At 36.3% G+C, this 18439-nt stretch overlaps 1 protein-coding gene across 1 annotated transcript in view; it reads left to right on the top strand.

Annotated features, from left to right (window-relative positions):
* The first annotated feature begins 8052 nt into the window (after positions 1-8052).
* LOC134691254 (glutamate--cysteine ligase catalytic subunit-like) overlaps positions 8053-18439 on the top strand; it is a 29638-nt gene continuing 19251 nt past the window's right edge. Inside the window, exons 1-3 of the mRNA XM_063551645.1 lie at positions 8053-8559; positions 15204-15313; positions 16779-16898. Of these exons, the coding sequence (XP_063407715.1) occupies positions 8410-8559; positions 15204-15313; positions 16779-16898 (380 nt within the window). The 5' untranslated portion in view covers positions 8053-8409. The remainder of the gene's footprint in view (positions 8560-15203; positions 15314-16778; positions 16899-18439) is intronic.

Genomic DNA, 18439 nt, shown 5'->3' with positions numbered 1-18439 from the left:
ATGAATAATCATCACCAAATTTCAGGTAATAAGCTTAATGCCTGGAAATTTCAGGCAATAACTTACTGCCTAGGCGTTAGCTTATTGCCTAGGATTTAAGCTTAATGCCTAATTTCACTTATTGCCGCTAACATATACAAGAAACTTCAATCAGTTTCAAGACTATTGTAGGAGTTATGCGTTTTTAGAAATTAAGCGAGATTTTGTTTGCCAAGTGACAATTAATGTGCCGCTGGGCGTGGAGTAATTTGAACGAGTTCATAAAGGTTCGTTAAGTTATCGTTAGTGGAAAACAATTATTAACCATAAATCCAAGATATAAAAAACCACAACATCTTGGACCGAAAGAAATTTAATGAAAAAAAACAGTCAAGAAAGCACCAGACGTAGCAGTACGAACACAAACAACCAGTCAAGAAAGCACCCGACGTAGCAGTACGAACACAAACAACCAGTCAAGAAAGCACCAGACGTAGCAGTACGAACACAAACAACCAGTCAAGAAAGCACCCGACGTAGCAGTACGAACACAAACAACCAGTCAAGAAAGCACCAGACGTAGCAGTACGAACACAAACAACCAGTCAAGAAAGCACCAGACGTAGCAGTACGAACACAAACAACCAGTCAAGAAAGCACCAGACGTAGCAGTACGAACACAAACAACCAGTCAAGAAAGCACCCGACGTAGCAGTACGAACACAAACAACCAGTCAAGAAAGCACCAGACGTAGCAGTACGAACACAAACAACCAGTCAAGAAAGCACCAGACGTAGCAGTACGAACACAAACAACCAGTCAAGAAAGCACCAGACGTAGCAATACGAACACTCACAAACAAACAACCAGTCAAGAAAGCACCAGACGTAGCAATACGAACACTCACAAACAAACAACCAGTCAAGAAAGCACCAGACGTAGCAGTACGAACACAAACAACCAGTCAAGAAAGCACCAGACGTAGCAGTACGAACACAAACAACCAGTCAAGAAAGCACCAGACGTAGCAGTACGAACACAAACAACCAGTCAAGAAAGCACCAGACGTAGCAATACGAACACTCACAAACAAACAACCAGTCAAGAAAGCACCAGACGTAGCAATACGAACACTCACAAACAAACAACCAGTCAAGAAAGCACCAGACGTAGCAGTACGAACACAAACAACCAGTCAAGAAAGCACCAGACGTAGCAGTACGAACACAAACAACCAGTCAAGAAAGCACCAGACGTAGCAGTACGAACACAAACAACCAGTCAAGAAAGCACCAGACGTAGCAATACGAACACTCACAAACAAACAACCAGTCAAGAAAGCACCAGACGTAGCAATACGAACACTCACAAACAAACAACCAGTCAAGAAAGCACCAGACGTAGCAGTACGAACACAAACAACCAGTCAAGAAAGCACCAGACGTAGCAGTACGAACACAAACAACCAGTCAAGAAAGCACCAGACGTAGCAGTACGAACACAAACAACCAGTCAAGAAAGCACCAGACGTAGCAGTACGAACACAAACAACCAGTCAAGAAAGCACCAGACGTAGCAATACGAACACTCACAAACAAACAACCAGTCAAGAAAGCACCAGACGTAGCAATACGAACACTCACAAACAAACAACCAGTCAAGAAAGCACCAGACGTAGCAGTACGAACACAAACAACCAGTCAAGAAAGCACCAGACGTAGCAGTACGAACACAAACAACCAGTCAAGAAAGCACCCGACGTAGCAGTACGAACACAAACAACCAGTCAAGAAAGCACCAGACGTAGCAGTACGAACACAAACAACCAGTCAAGAAAGCACCAGACGTAGCAGTACGAACACAAACAACCAGTCAAGAAAGCACCAGACGTAGCAGTACGAACACAAACAACCAGTCAAGAAAGCACCAGACGTAGCAATACGAACACTCACAAACAAACAACCAGTCAAGAAAGCACCAGACGTAGCAATACGAACACTCACAAACAAACAACCAGTCAAGAAAGCACCAGACGTAGCAGTACGAACACAAACAACCAGTCAAGAAAGCACCAGACGTAGCAGTACGAACACAAACAACCAGTCAAGAAAGCACCCGACGTAGCAGTACGAACACAAACAACCAGTCAAGAAAGCACCAGACGTAGCAGTACGAACACAAACAACCAGTCAAGAAAGCACCAGACGTAGCAGTACGAACACAAACAACCAGTCAAGAAAGCACCAGACGTAGCAATACGAACACTCACAAACAAACAACCAGTCAAGAAAGCACCAGACGTAGCAATACGAACACTAACAAACAAACAACCAGTCAAGAAAGCACCAGACGTAGCAGTACGAACACAAACAACCAGTCAAGAAAGCACCAGACGTAGCAGTACGAACACAAACAACCAGTCAAGAAAGCACCAGACGTAGCAGTACGAACACAAACAACCAGTCAAGAAAGCACCAGACGTAGCAATACGAACACTCACAAACAAACAACCAGTCAAGAAAGCACCAGACGTAGCAATACGAACACTCACAAACAAACAACCAGTCAAGAAAGCACCAGACGTAGCAGTACGAACACAAACAACCAGTCAAGAAAGCACCAGACGTAGCAGTACGAACACAAACAACCAGTCAAGAAAGCACCAGACGTAGCAGTACGAACACAAACAACCAGTCAAGAAAGCACCAGACGTAGCAATACGAACACTCACAAACAAACAACCAGTCAAGAAAGCACCAGACGTAGCAATACGAACACTCACAAACAAACAACCAGTCAAGAAAGCACCAGACGTAGCAGTACGAACACAAACAACCAGTCAAGAAAGCACCAGACGTAGCAGTACGAACACAAACAACCAGTCAAGAAAGCACCAGACGTAGCAGTACGAACACAAACAACCAGTCAAGAAAGCACCAGACGTAGCAATACGAACACTCACAAACAAACAACCAGTCAAGAAAGCACCAGACGTAGCAATACGAACACTCACAAACAAACAACCAGTCAAGAAAGCACCAGACGTAGCAGTACGAACACAAACAACCAGTCAAGAAAGCACCAGACGTAGCAGTACGAACACAAACAACCAGTCAAGAAAGCACCAGACGTAGCAGTACGAACACAAACAACCAGTCAAGAAAGCACCAGACGTAGCAATACGAACACTCACAAACAAACAACCAGTCAAGAAAGCACCAGACGTAGCAATACGAACACTCACAAACAAACAACCAGTCAAGAAAGCACCAGACGTAGCAGTACGAACACAAACAACCAGTCAAGAAAGCACCAGACGTAGCAGTACGAACACAAACAACCAGTCAAGAAAGCACCAGACGTAGCAGTACGAACACAAACAACCAGTCAAGAAAGCACCAGACGTAGCAGTACGAACACAAACAACCAGTCAAGAAAGCACCAGACGTAGCAATACGAACACTCACAAACAAACAACCAGTCAAGAAAGCACCAGACGTAGCAATACGAACACTCACAAACAAACAACCAGTCAAGAAAGCACCAGACGTAGCAGTACGAACACAAACAACCAGTCAAGAAAGCACCAGACGTTGCAGTACGAACACAAACAACCAGTCAAGAAAGCACCAGACGTAGCAATACGAACACTCACAAACAAACAACCAGTCAAGAAAGCACCAGCCGTAGCAATACGAACACTCACAAACAAACAACCAGTCAAGAAAGCACATGACGTAGCAGTACGAACACAAACAACCAGTCAAGAAAGCACCAGACGTTGCAGTACGAACACAAACAACCAGTCAAGAAAGCACCAGACGTAGCAATACGAACACTCACAAACAAACAACCAGTCAAGAAAGCACCAGACGTAGCAGTACGAACTCAAAAAACCAGTCAAGAAAGCACCAGACGTAGCAGTACGAACACTAACAACCAGTCAAGAAAGCACCAGACGTAGCAGTACGAACACTAACAACCAGTCAAGAAAGCACCAGACGTAGCAGTACGAACACTTACAACCAGTCAAGAAAGCACCAGACGTAGCAATACGAACACTCACAAACAAACAACCAGTCAAGAAAGCACCAGACGTAGCAGTACGAACACAAACAACCAGTCAAGAAAGCACCAGACGTAGCAATACGAACACTCACAAACAAACAACCAGTCAAGAAAGCACCAGACGTAGCAATACGAACACTCACAAACAAACAACCAGTCAAGAAAGCACCAGACGTAGCAATACGAACACTCACAAACAAACAACCAGTCAAGAAAGCACCAGACGAAGCAGTACGAACACAAACAACCAGTCAAGAAAGCACCAGACGTAGCAGTACGAACACAAACAACCAGTCAAGAAAGCACCAGACGTAGCAATACGAACACTCACAAACAAACAACCAGTCAAGAAAGCACCAGACGTAGCAATACGAACACTCACAAACAAACAACCAGTCAAGAAAGCACCAGACGTAGCAGTACGAACACAAACAACCAGTCAAGAAAGCACCAGACGTTGCAGTACGAACACAAACAACCAGTCAAGAAAGCACCAGACGTAGCAATACGAACACTCACAAACAAACAACCAGTCAAGAAAGCACCAGCCGTAGCAATACGAACACTCACAAACAAACAACCAGTCAAGAAAGCACATGACGTAGCAGTACGAACACAAACAACCAGTCAAGAAAGCACCAGACGTTGCAGTACGAACACAAACAACCAGTCAAGAAAGCACCAGACGTAGCAATACGAACACTCACAAACAAACAACCAGTCAAGAAAGCACCAGACGTAGCAGTACGAACTCAAAAAACCAGTCAAGAAAGCACCAGACGTAGCAGTACGAACACTAACAACCAGTCAAGAAAGCACCAGACGTAGCAGTACGAACACTAACAACCAGTCAAGAAAGCACCAGACGTAGCAGTACGAACACTTACAACCAGTCAAGAAAGCACCAGACGTAGCAATACGAACACTCACAAACAAACAACCAGTCAAGAAAGCACCAGACGTAGCAGTACGAACACAAACAACCAGTCAAGAAAGCACCAGACGTAGCAATACGAACACTCACAAACAAACAACCAGTCAAGAAAGCACCAGACGTAGCAATACGAACACTCACAAACAAACAACCAGTCAAGAAAGCACCAGACGTAGCAATACGAACACTCACAAACAAACAACCAGTCAAGAAAGCACCAGACGAAGCAGTACGAACACAAACAACCAGTCAAGAAAGCACCAGACGTAGCAGTACGAACACAAACAACCAGTCAAGAAAGCACCAGACGTAGCAATACGAACACTCACAAACAAACAACCAGTCAAGAAAGCACCAGACGTAGCAATACGAACACTCACAAACAAACAACCAGTCAAGAAAGCACCAGACGTAGCAGTACGAACACAAACAACCAGTCAAGAAAGCACCAGACGTAGCAGTACGAACACAAACAACCAGTCAAGAAAGCACCAGACGTAGCAGTACGAACACAAACAACCAGTCAAGAAAGCACCAGACGTAGCAATACGAACACTCACAAACAAACAACCAGTCAAGAAAGCACCAGACGTAGCAGTACGAACACTAACAACCAGTCAAGAAAGCACCAGACGTAGCAATACGAACACTCACAAACAAATCACCAGTCAAGAAAGCACCAGACGTAGCAATACGAACACTCACAAACAAACAACCAGTCAAGAAAGCACCAGACGTAGCAATACGAACACTCACAAACAAACAACCAGTCAAGAAAGCACCAGACGTAGCAGTACGAACACAAACAACCAGTCAAGAAAGCACCAGACGTAGCAATACGAATTCACAAAAACAAACATTTTTATATAAGGGTCAGCAGTTTTTGTTCCAGTAGTGGCTGCCGTCATATTGGTATTGGTTATGATATTAAATCCGTGGTCAGTTGCATTTTATACATGTAAGTACAGGCGACATGATTGTTCCTATAAGATAAGTGGGATATATCCGAGGTTATCTTTGACACAGAAATTCCATAATTTTAACCAAATAATTCCATGATGGCGTTTGTGAAACTGTCCAAGGTGTCAGCTTATCAACAATATTTTAAAGAACCCTCTGTTAAAAAGCTACATTGTAAAGTGGAATCCCGTGATATATAGTATACACTATAATGATAATAAGGGAGAAGGGGTACAGCAGGCACATATATAAAGACTTTGAAGCGGCGGGTTTTTGTTTGTGAGCACTCAACGGTTCCTGGCCCATAACAAGGGACATCGACGAACCAGCAAAACATGCGAACAAACTTTAAAAATAAGTAAGATACTATAGCAATTTTTGTACGAACTTTTCAAACTTCAACTGTATCAAAACTACAGATATAATGAATAATAGCGATAGGCCATAAAAAGCTAGATTTATTTGCCACAAAGTCCTCTATTTCTATCAAATGCAATGAAACAGTAAAAAATAATGCTTAGCATCAAGTTTACCCTTGGAATATGTACTAAATGGCCTATCTCTGTTATTCATTATATCTGTAGTTTTGATCAAGGATTTGTATAGTTAAATCTAACTATACAAATCCTTGTTTTGATACAATTGAGGTTTTAAAAATTCTTACAAAAAATGGCTACAGAAGAGTACATAAACTTTAACAAAACTAAGAATAGGAGAAAGTGGATCTCCGATCTTCAACCTCCTTAGGGGACGACCATTTGATATTCTGGGGTGGGGGGGGGGGGGGGCAGGAGGATTTGTTTTTGATCGGTTATTTATTTTTGTAAACTGAGAGGACAGATTATCCATTTTCTGCACTATTGAAGCAAGATTTTTCATTTTCATTAAAGCAAGGGACTGATTATTCATTTTCACAACTATATTTATGATAGTCGAAAACATACATTTTTTTAAATATTTGTTAATTATGAAAAATACATGTATAGTCAAGTCATTATGTACCATTTAATCAGAAAAGATCAGTATCCCCTGCAGAAATTTTAAGATTCAAGATTTATTTCATAACCTCAGACACATACTTGCACGACTTGTGTACAAGAGGACAATACTAAGATAATACATAGCGAGACAGGACTAACGAAACACAAATACATAGTAATAAGTATATTATAAAAGACAATTGGTATAATTAGATTAATAAGTATTTTATAATTTTCTTCACGAAATGAATCATTTATATTCCCAAGCAATATACATGTATTGCATACAACATACATACATACTATTATTAGTATTAAAGTTAATTTAGTTTTGTTTTATCTAGCCTTTTTCAAAAGTATTGTTAACATATTTTGCCGAGCGGAGCGAGGCAAACAAATTTTGAAGGGTTTCGATACCGCTGAAGGCCCAAGAAGCTATAGACCTGCTAAGTTATTTATTTTCAATACATTGCAAGTCAGGTTATTTATTTTCAAGCTACCACAGAACAAACCATTTATTTTTGTGATTATCAAGGCTGAGTTATTTATTTTCAAAATCCTCCTGGCCCACGGGGGGGGGGGGGGGGTCTCTTCCTATATAAAGGTATATACATATGTGCCGCTGGAATGGGTTCCTTTTTTGATCCGTCAAATATATCAATGGGGTGCAATTTTACCAAGGAAATATATCAATAGGTAGTAATTGACCTATTGTGATATATCAATGGGTCATAAATATATGAATGGGTTATGATTTCGCTGTGAAATATATGTATAGGTAGGGATTTCACAATTATTCAATATATGAATGGGGGGTGTTTTTAAAATCCCAGCTGCGCACCTGTACCCAAAATCCCATGTTGAGACCCCCCCCGTGTCCTGGCCCCCCCCAGAATATCAAATGGTCGTCCCCTTAGATCTCCTTAGTCCTCACAAAGTTTACAAATACTCTCATGAGCTGAAAAATGTGTTGAAAGTTGATGGTCCCCAATTCTTAGTTTTGTTAAAGCCTGCCTTTGTTTAGAGTTTAGCAAGTATGTCAGTCTCTGTTTTCTCTATCCCCATATATATATGCGTTATCATTTGCTTGTCATCTATCGGGTATTGATGACAATATACCCGTATCTTTCCCTAGACCAATACGGCCCCATTATTTCTGATACTTTGTGACTATTTTAAACTTTACTTCAGGACACACTTAAAGTAGACTAACAACGATTATTAAGAGAAAAAAATTTGCACTTCCGAATTTTCTAGCTACTTCTAATGACTTGCGATTTTCAAATTGATCTAACAACGTCCTAAATATTCACTTATTTGCCGAAGTACGCATGCGTGATTGACATTCTGAATGTAAACATAAGAAATGTGTAGGTAAATCGAAAATATAAATGTTCTTCAATTTTGACATTTAAAAAACTCAAAACCGTTTAAGCGTACATTCTCTATATAAAAAACGAGATATTGGACTAGGTTCCATACTTAAAATGGGATTACTATCAGAAGGATCGCCTCTCAGTTGGGAAGAAACGAAAAAACATGGGGACCACGTTAGGAAACATGGAATCCAACAGTTCATTAATCAGTACAAAAAGTTAAAGAGCAGAAGCCGTGATATACTGTACTGGGGAGATGAGGTAATCTTTTATAGAAGACTTGTTTGATATAGATGTTAATAAGTATATATGTCATGTATGTATTCAGAACATGTTGACATGCAGGTCAATGTTCAAGTTACTCAACTGTTTAACAGTCACAATAGTTAAAAGGGAAATTATAGGTCTAAATGGACATTTCCAATGTAATTAGCAAAGTTTCTTTCTCATTAACATGGATGTGTGTAGGTATAAAAGCTTTAAGTGAAATAGGAAAAAGGGGGGAGGGTTGGGTGTGTGATTTATACTGTTTGTCAAGGGGGGAGGGTTGGGTGTGTGATTTATACTGTTTGTCAGATAGAGAGCATGGTTAGAGTTGTAGCATGTTTTTTTTCTAATTAAAGATCCTTCAAAGCAATGATTGACGATGCAGGGTCCCCCCACTCACCTGTGCTCCCACTGGGCACTTCATTGTGAAAAATACATCAAGTTTTTCTGTCTTGTTCTGATAAAAAAAAACACAGAGCTGTTTGTTGCACATTTTATTTAAAGTAAGATACATTTGTAATTGTAGTCGGTCCTGGTAGAAGCATCTGTTTCATTTACAACTGAGGGACTAGTGTTTGCTCCCCATTACAGAACATCACAGACACATGACAGATCGTAAAATTGTAAAAATTCTGTAAAACCTAGTGTGACACAAAGATATATCATATAAATAAAAGTATACATGTACATGTAGGTTAGGGTAACAGTGTACCAAGTTTAGTGAGACAACAACCCAATGACAAAAGTTGGGCCACATTTCATAGAAATGTTTCAAACTGATTGTTGTATTATGAGTCTTTATGACATTAGGTCAATAATGTAATGTCATGTACCCTGCCATGATGTAAGTATAGCAGAACAGGGTCAGTACATGCATGTTGAGCATGACAACAGATAACAATGAAAATGTGTATATATAGTATGTTTTAAAATGTTTTAAAATGTACATGCATATGATGTACATGTACATCACACAGTAATTTATGATTTTTTCAACTGGAGGTCAAACCAGCAAAATTCTAGATCTATCAATCATGCAATTGGGGCTAGCTCCATTTTTTTTCCATAATTTAGTTTTCTTGTACATTTTATACTTTTCATGGTGTACTTACATTTGTAAGTCAGTGATATTGTTGGCTTTTTTCAAAACTACCGCTACCCTTTTTTATTGGGAAAATATGCGTCATTTTCATCAAATTGGGAAATATAAAGTAAACCATGAATTTTACTGAAACTTCAATTTACAGAACCAATTTCAAGAGTCAAACCCTGCTTTTAATTAAGACCCCATTTTGTCAGTGATGATACATAAATAGACCCTCAAATGTGCACATATAGTCATTTTAGGCAAGAAAATTGTTTAAATGAGTGTTTTTCAGTTTGTATTCATGCATAATTACTATTGAGACTGCACTGTTTGGGAAACAAGTTGTCTTTTAGGGAATAATTTTAAGCCATTTTTTTTCAAATTGGGATTCTTCTCCAGGGGAAAAAGCCTTTATTCTCAACTTATTTAAGGCAAACAATATCACTGTAAGTTACTAGAAATAATTTGACAGCCAATAAGAAAGGTCGGGCCTTGCGGTCATATAGATTTAAGTATATGAGTATCATACACAAACCCAGAATTCAACCAATTCAAATACTGGAATTGGGGTTTTGAGTCAGAATTTGTACTGTTGAGTACTGAGTAAAGTGTTATGACAGAGAGCCCAGGTATGATTTTTGTCGAGCCTTCGACTTTAGTCGAAAAAAGCGAGACTAAGCGATCCTACTTTCCGTCGTCGGCGGCGGCGGCGTCCACAAATATTCACTCTGTGGTTAAAGTTTTTGAAATTTTAATAACTTTCTTAAACTATACTGGATTTCTACCAAACTTGGACAGAAGCTTGTTAATGATCACAAGATAGTATCCAGAAGTAAATTTTGTAAAAATAAAATTCCATTTTTTCCGTATTTTACTTATAAATGGACTTAGTTTTTTCTGCGGGGAAACATAACATTCACTCTGTGGTTAAAGTTTTTAGAATTTTAATAACTTTCTTAAACTATCCTGCGTTTGTACCAAACTTGGACAGAAGCTTGTTTATGATCATAAGATAGTATCCAGAAGTAAATTTTGTAAAAAAAATAATTCATTTTTTCCGTATTTTACTTTTAAATGACTTAGTTTTTCTGCGGGGAAACATTATATTCACTCTGTGGTTAAAGTTTTAAAAATTTTAATTACTTTCTTAAACTATCCTGAGTTTGTACCAAACTTAAACAGAAGCTTATTTATGTTCATAAGATAGTATCGGCTATCCAGAAGTAAATTTTGTAAAAAGATAACTCCATTTTTTCTGTATTTTATTTTTAATGGACTTATATTTTCTTCCAGTTAACATAACATACAGTCTGCAGTTAAAGTTTTCAATTCATTAACTATCCTAGATATTTACCAAACTTGGACAGAAGGTTCTTACAATCATAAGATAGTATCAAGAGGAATATTTTTATTGATTTTTTTCCTCATTGTTGTTGAGCCTGCAATTTACAGCAAAAGTAGGCGAGACACTGGGTTCCGTGGAACCCTTACAAATTTTATGAAAACAAATGGTCTATACACAGATAAAACAAGGATTTTTCTATGGTGTGCCCATTATTTGCAGGGAAGAATATACCACAAAAAATCCATGTAGAAATTGTTCTTGTATTTTCACCAATGACCAATGATTAGCTTTTTAGTGACATTGTTAATTACATTTAGTGTTACATACATGTAATTTTTGTGTGTGACACCAATGATAACCTCTTAATATACTTTATTATCTCAGCTTAAAAACGTTGGTACAATCAAAAACAGGATATATCATTTCACTTTTATAGGAAAATAGAAAAAATGTTTTTTTTATACTCACTTATATCTCTTAATTGTTACTTAGATTTGTTTGTTTCCTGATGACCTCCTTTAATAATGTAAAACATATACTTACATGTGAAAGTGTAATGAATTTGAAAAAAATTCTCTTTTTATTTACTTTTGACTATAACTACAATGAACTAATTAGAATTTCTTAAGAAAAAAAACCAATTTTGTAAGTAACTGGGAAGGAGTCATGAAAGGGGTTTGACTGTACATGTGTGCCATACAGGCCATTTAAACTAAAATGGGAGCTTTTGGTGAATGTTGACTCAATCTTCTTGGTATTTTCAACATTTAGGCCAAACAAAACATATGGTCAGTGATAGGTTTAAATATTTGTTTTAACCAACACTGTGAATGTTGGAGACTTTTTTTTCACCAGATATTTTTCATTTAACAATAATATTGTTTTCATTGTTACTGGTAGAAAATGGGAATTTTTATATAATACAGAGGGCTCTGACAAATTGCTGATATAACAATTCAACTTCAACAACCCTTAAACCAATGGAAATGGTTACTTTTTTTGTTTTAGCATGATCTACCACTGTAAATTCTTTTCAAATACTTGTAGAATGTCTTTGTTTATATTTTAAAGTTACATATTATTTAAAGTTTGTTTTAGTTCTGTCAAATTTACTAGAGCAATAAAACTTATACTTTTGTGTTAATTTTAGTATCATTCATGCAATATTTAAATCTCATTCATGGTTAATTGTTCCAACATATGAATTTATATTTAATAATGGACATGTTTATCACCTGATAACTGAAATTGGAACCCTTCGTCACAAATCATTGAAAAATAATCACACCCTTAAAATTAGTTCAAGTTCAAGTTGAAATTCTTAGTAAACTATTGATTACCTCTAGATGTGTGATCCCTTATTGCAGAATATTATTTTATTTAAAAATCTAAAGAAAGTAAAGTGCTAAATATTGTGTAGGTCAACACGTACCAAGAGAAAACCAACAAAATACTACTAATTTGGATTTTTATTATCAAAGTTTACTGACCTCAGATTTGAAATTATAGACTTATTGTCATAAGAGCCTTTCTAAGCAAGGCATAGCTATATAAGTATAAAAGGGTTGACATTGGACTTGAGGGTTGCTGCTCTCAAGGAAGCTATTAAACCAACAGTTCCAAATGGTGAAGTTGAAATCATCCCTTTGTAAATTTTACAGACGCCATCACAAGTTGGTTAACTGTTATGGAATAACCATTTCACAAATGATATCAGATATGTTCCTTACATCATAACTACAATCCCCTTCCCTTTCATGGATGTGATTTACTGAATTAGACTTTTTACCGAATTTGTTATAACATAAGCAACACGACAGGTGCTACATTTGGAGCAGGATCTGCTTACCCTTCCAGAGCACCTCAGATCACCCCTAGTTTTTGGTGGGATTTGTGTTGCTTATTCTTTAGTTTTCTATGTTGTGTCATGTGTTCTATTGTACATGTTTGTCTGTTTGACTTCTTTGCTTTTGAGCCAGGAGTTGTCAGTTTATTTTCGAATTTTGAGTTTGACTGTCACTCTTGCTATAAAACCACTAATTCATAGCCCCATTGCTTTCTATGTTAAATTCTGCAATTTCAAGCATTTATGGCTACTTTGTCCTAAGTTCAAATAAAGTGGCAGTTATTTCATGTCAAAACTGTACCTTATCCTGACTTGTACTGAAAGAATCAACATACCTTTAATTGCATATTAGAGCGTACTGGTTCTTGGAAGTTTGATAGTACAAAAACAGGAACTTCTGATCTGAACAACAGGCCAAATGTGCCTTTCTATTAGAATTTCCTATACTTCTTTATTATTCAAGTAAAACTTCCAACAAGGGTTATACAGTGATCCCAAGTCCCCAAGCTTTCATTTGATACAAAAACTACCCAAATATTCTCACTATTGACAAAGGTATATCTATGCGTAGGAACTATTTTGTTTCAAGTATGTCCAACTTTCTTGTATGTTATAGTTGCTCACATCCTCTTCATCATGTTCATTTGTTCTCCAACTCTGTGGTAAAAAGGGGCTTCATTTGCAATTTAGCAAGGTCTCCTTATTCTTAAACGGGAAATCTAATCAGTGCTCCAATGCATACCTTGTTCTTTAAAACTTTACTATTTAAATTTTTGTTTTGCCAGGTCTTGAGGAATTTCAAACCTAGGGACTATACATGCTGTAAACTATCCTATTTTTTTGTTGCTCTGATTTCAAACGGCCATGGCATTACATTTGTGTAGTTAAGTCATTATGAGCGATACATTTAAATACCTGAATTTAATTGATTAAAATATGTCATGTATATATGGTACATATAATTAAATGTTGAAATTTGAACATCACAGTAATTCATAGAAAGTGCTTCATCATTCAAAAATGTAAACAAGACCTTGGAAAATTTAAGTTGCAAAAAATAAATTTAAATTTGTCTTAGTCATGGTCAGGATTTTCTAGTGAGCCTCTAGAACTTATATTAGTATATTGTGCTTAATCATTTTAAAAGTCAACAAAATCTTCATACAAGTATAAGGCAGCAACCATTTGATTTTCTGGGGGGGGAGCTATGTTTTTTTTTGGAAAAAAATAATTTGTTTTTGATTCTGAGAAGAAAAAAAATGTTTGTTTCACCCTCAGCTGCCACTATATGTAATGCTAAATTTGAAAGAAAAAAATTGTTTTCGACTTGTTGCGAAAAAAATAGATTTGTTTTCCACCCCAGAAAAAAGAATAGCCCCCCCCCCCCCCCCCCAGAAAATCAAATGGTAGCTGCCTTAATAAATGAGAAGAAAGGAGGATTGATTGGTGATTGATTTATGTTGCATCAGCACAAAAGGGCTATTTCACAGGGAAAAGAAAAGGATGATTATTTCTTTATTAATGTATAGCTTCATTAAAATGTGTATGTATTTAGCATGAGCTAATTATTGCTGCAAGGCTTACCACTTTAGACCTAGGGTAATGAACCACTTAGACACTGAGTGATACGCGACCCCTAGCGGGGTATATGGGGGCTTATACATGTACATCTAGATATAAAGAAGTATAAAAATTACACTTTATTCCAATATTTCTCCTAGATTAAAAGCAGCATTGAAAAAGTTAGTAATTTATGTCATTGTTCATGTGTTTCATGTATTGTTAAAATGTGCATCTGGTGCAGCAAAGTTGATATTGTTAATGTTATAATATTATTTCTCTAATTCTTCGTCAATTTATCCCTTTCTGCACCCGTTGTATAAAAAAGATTTAATCAACGTGTGGTTTGTTTGATCTCAGTTCTTCATTGGTTAAAATCTGATTGTGACGTCGAATATTCTTGCTTTCCTCTAAATTTCCTATTGTGACGGCATGAAAAAAGGCGACCATGCCTAATGATGTCACATAGAAAGAACACATCTTTTTGCAGATCATTCTATAAGAATGAATCTTTTGCCTGCCTATTCAGAAACAGATTCTACCACCAAATCTCGTGTAATACCTTATTTATCCACTCTCGACAGTTAAATTTTAAATGTTTAAAACGCTAGGCAAGCATCGCCTTTTAAATTTGAAAATTTAACTGTCTCGAGTAAATATAGTATCACACTCGATGCAGTGGTAGAATCTATATATATATCAAAAAATTATTGATGTATTTACAAACACACCAATGAACCTACATCTTGCTTTTAAACTTTAAATTAAAATAAAAAGACATTGTTGTTTTATTTTTTCAGGTGGAATACATGCTTGTTAAGTTTGATGATGAAAAGAAAACAGCCAAGCTGAGTCTAAATGCTGGAGAGGTGTTAGATAACTTACAGCAGTGTGAGAAGTTATGTCCTCAGTACGTATTATAGGGCAAAAATAACCAATAAATCATTATCTGATTAAGAAAAATAATCTTCAATGGCAAGACTTCCTTTTGATCCCCTTCTTGCATGTCAATGCTTTAATATTCTGTGAATAAAGCCGGCGGGAGGTAGAGGGGAAGTCTTTTTGTCTATTTACCAATTAACAAGATCGAAAAGTGATACAACTAAGCTTTAATAACAGTGCCTGATGATGATAAAGCATACTGATTTCGGTCCTTTAATCATGGATCTTCTTCAGATGGTGATTCGGTCTGTGCATGTTGGTCCATAATTGCCACATTTGTAAATCAAAGCTTGATCACTTTCATTCACTAGCAATCATCAGGTTCACATACATGTATAAGTAGTGCACATATACATTTGTATATGTGAATTCATTTTATATTTGTACCTTCTTTACATGAATTTTACTTTTAAAGACCTGTTTCGTTACATAAAAGAGCCATTTGGGTCTTGTTTTGTTTAGTTAGTTAATTCAATAATGCAGTATAAATAGTAGAGAAGATGGCCTACTTATCTGATTATAAAATGATTAATTGTATATATACACTGATTTTACCTATCATGCATATGGATCTATTTCATTGGTCAGTTAAAAATAAAATTTGACTTAGCAAACAAAAATTGAGTAGGTGTTAGATATAATTTGTAAAAGTGAATGCAGAAATTTTTCATATAGATTTATGTCTGTAAAAGTCCATTATAAATTTTGATATTATCTGAATAAGTTTAAAGTTTTATACATAATGTAGAATTTTGAATAATGATTTTAGTCTTGGTTTTGGGTGTAGGTTTTGATCATTTATAACAATGCATGTTAAAACCCTACAATAACAATACCCATTTTGACAGAAAATTATACTAGAAAAAAAGACATGGCCTGTAATGGTTTACTTCAATTTTACAAATTGTGACTTGGATGGAGAGTTTTTTTTTGTCTCATTGGCACTCGTACCACATCTTCTTATATCTATGATAAAATTTTGGAAATATAATAGTTACATAATATAATGATACATGATATTTGAATTTAGGATATCAATAAAATGTATATATGTTTCTTTATAAATAAACTTTTGAAGTAAACCTACCATTTTATATACAGTGCAATTTTAGATAGGTTCGAAATGATAATAGACTTAATTTATAACAAATTGGTCACTTTCATATTTATCAAATATACTAACATCCATGATGCATTTTATGCCAATAGCTGGGAAAGCTCTAGTTGAAGAACCGTGGCTCTTAGGTCCATAGTAAAAAAATATCACAAATGACTTGAAAGCCACAGTGCCGAATTTAGGAAAGCTCTGATTGATTTTTCTATTCACTTTTCTTAGTTTGCTTTGCTTTCACAGTAAGCAACAGGATAGTTAGTAACTTGATCAAGTAAAACTGTTAATCATTACTTTGTTTAAAGTTACTGTTTATTTTCAGGGACCATCCGTCTACATGGAGACCAGAGTATGCAGGGTACATGGTGGAAGGGACTCCAGGAAAACCTTATGGTGGTTTGTTGGCCCACTTCAATGTAGTAGAATCTAATATGAGGCTTAGGTAAGGGACCTTCATTAATTGCAATCAGTAATATTTTTTCTATGTTTTTTGCATCTTGTTCTTACAACAATTCACATGTACAAAGTAATCAAAGTCATCAAGTATTGTCTGAAGTGAACCTCTGGGTTGGAATGTGGAATGTTTGGATGTTTGGCTAGGGAAAAATGTTCCTATATTGAGTAATCCATTCCTCTTGCAATTTCAAATAAAAAAATCCATCTGACTTTCTGAAATGTTTGGCTATGCATTGAAGATGTTCACCTGACCTTTTGATACACATTTGGAGATGTTATCTACATCTGTACTCAGTATTCACATTTTCAAATAATTTTTGCTTACTTATCAGATGGTGAAACTAATACAATTTTCAGACACATTCTGCTAACAATTTTAAACACAGAACCTTCAAACTAGAATGTTTCTTTATCAAATGAAAATATCACCTGAACTATTTTCATCATTTGGAGACACTTTGCAGATTTTCTAGACTAAGGAAATATCCACCACTATTTTGATTGTCCATTTATTGTCTGTTTTAGCAAATATATACATGTACATGATGTAGGACTGTAGTGTTCTTTAGCCTTATTTTTATACGACCGCAAATTTTGAAAAAATTTTCGTCGTATATTGCTATCACGTTGGCGTCGTCGTCGTCGTCGTCGTCGTCGTCGTCGTCGTCGTCCGAATACTTTTAGTTTTCGCACTCTAACTTTAGTAAAAGTGAATAGAAATCTATGAAATTTTAACACAAGGTTTATGACCATAAAAGGAAGGCTGGTATTGATTTTGGGAGTTTTGGTCTCAACATTTTAGGAATTAGGGGCCAAAAAGGGCCCAAATAAGCATTTTCTTGGTTTTCGCACTATAACTTTAGTTTAAGTTAATAGAAATCTATGAAATTTTGACACAAGGTTTATGACCACAAAAGAAAGGTTGGGATTGATTTTGGGAGTTTTGGTTTCAACAGTTTAGGAATTAGGGGCCAAAAAAGGGCCCAAATAAGCATTATTCTTGGTTTTCGCACAATAACTTTAGTTAAAGTAAATAGAAATCAATGAAATTTAAACACAATGTTTATGGCCACAAAAGGAAGGTTGGTATTGATTTTGGGAGTTTTGGTCCCAACAGTTAAGGAAAAAGGGGCCCAAAGGGTCCAAAATTAAACTTTGTTTGATTTCATCAAAATTGAATAATTGGGGTTCTTTAATATGCCGAATCTTAACTGTGTATGTAGGTTCTTAATTTTTGGTCCCGTTTTCAAATTGGTCTACATTAAGGTCCAAAGGGTCCAAAATTAAACTTAGTTTGATTTTAACAAAAATTGAAACCTTGGGGTTCTTTGATATGCTGAATCTAAAAATGTACTTACATTTTTGATTATTGGCCCAGTTTTCAAGTTGGTCCAAATCGAGGTCCAAAATTAAACATTGTTTGATTTCATCAAAAATTGAATAATTGGGGTTCTTTGATATGCCAAATCTAACTGTGTATGTAGATTCTTAATTTTTGGTCCAGTTTTAAAATTGGTCTAAATTAAA

Source organism: Mytilus trossulus, chromosome 11 (genome assembly GCF_036588685.1).
Source record: "Mytilus trossulus isolate FHL-02 chromosome 11, PNRI_Mtr1.1.1.hap1, whole genome shotgun sequence".
Lineage (NCBI taxonomy): Eukaryota > Metazoa > Mollusca > Bivalvia > Mytilida > Mytilidae > Mytilus > Mytilus trossulus.
This window is presented reverse-complemented; position numbering and strand designations above follow the sequence as displayed.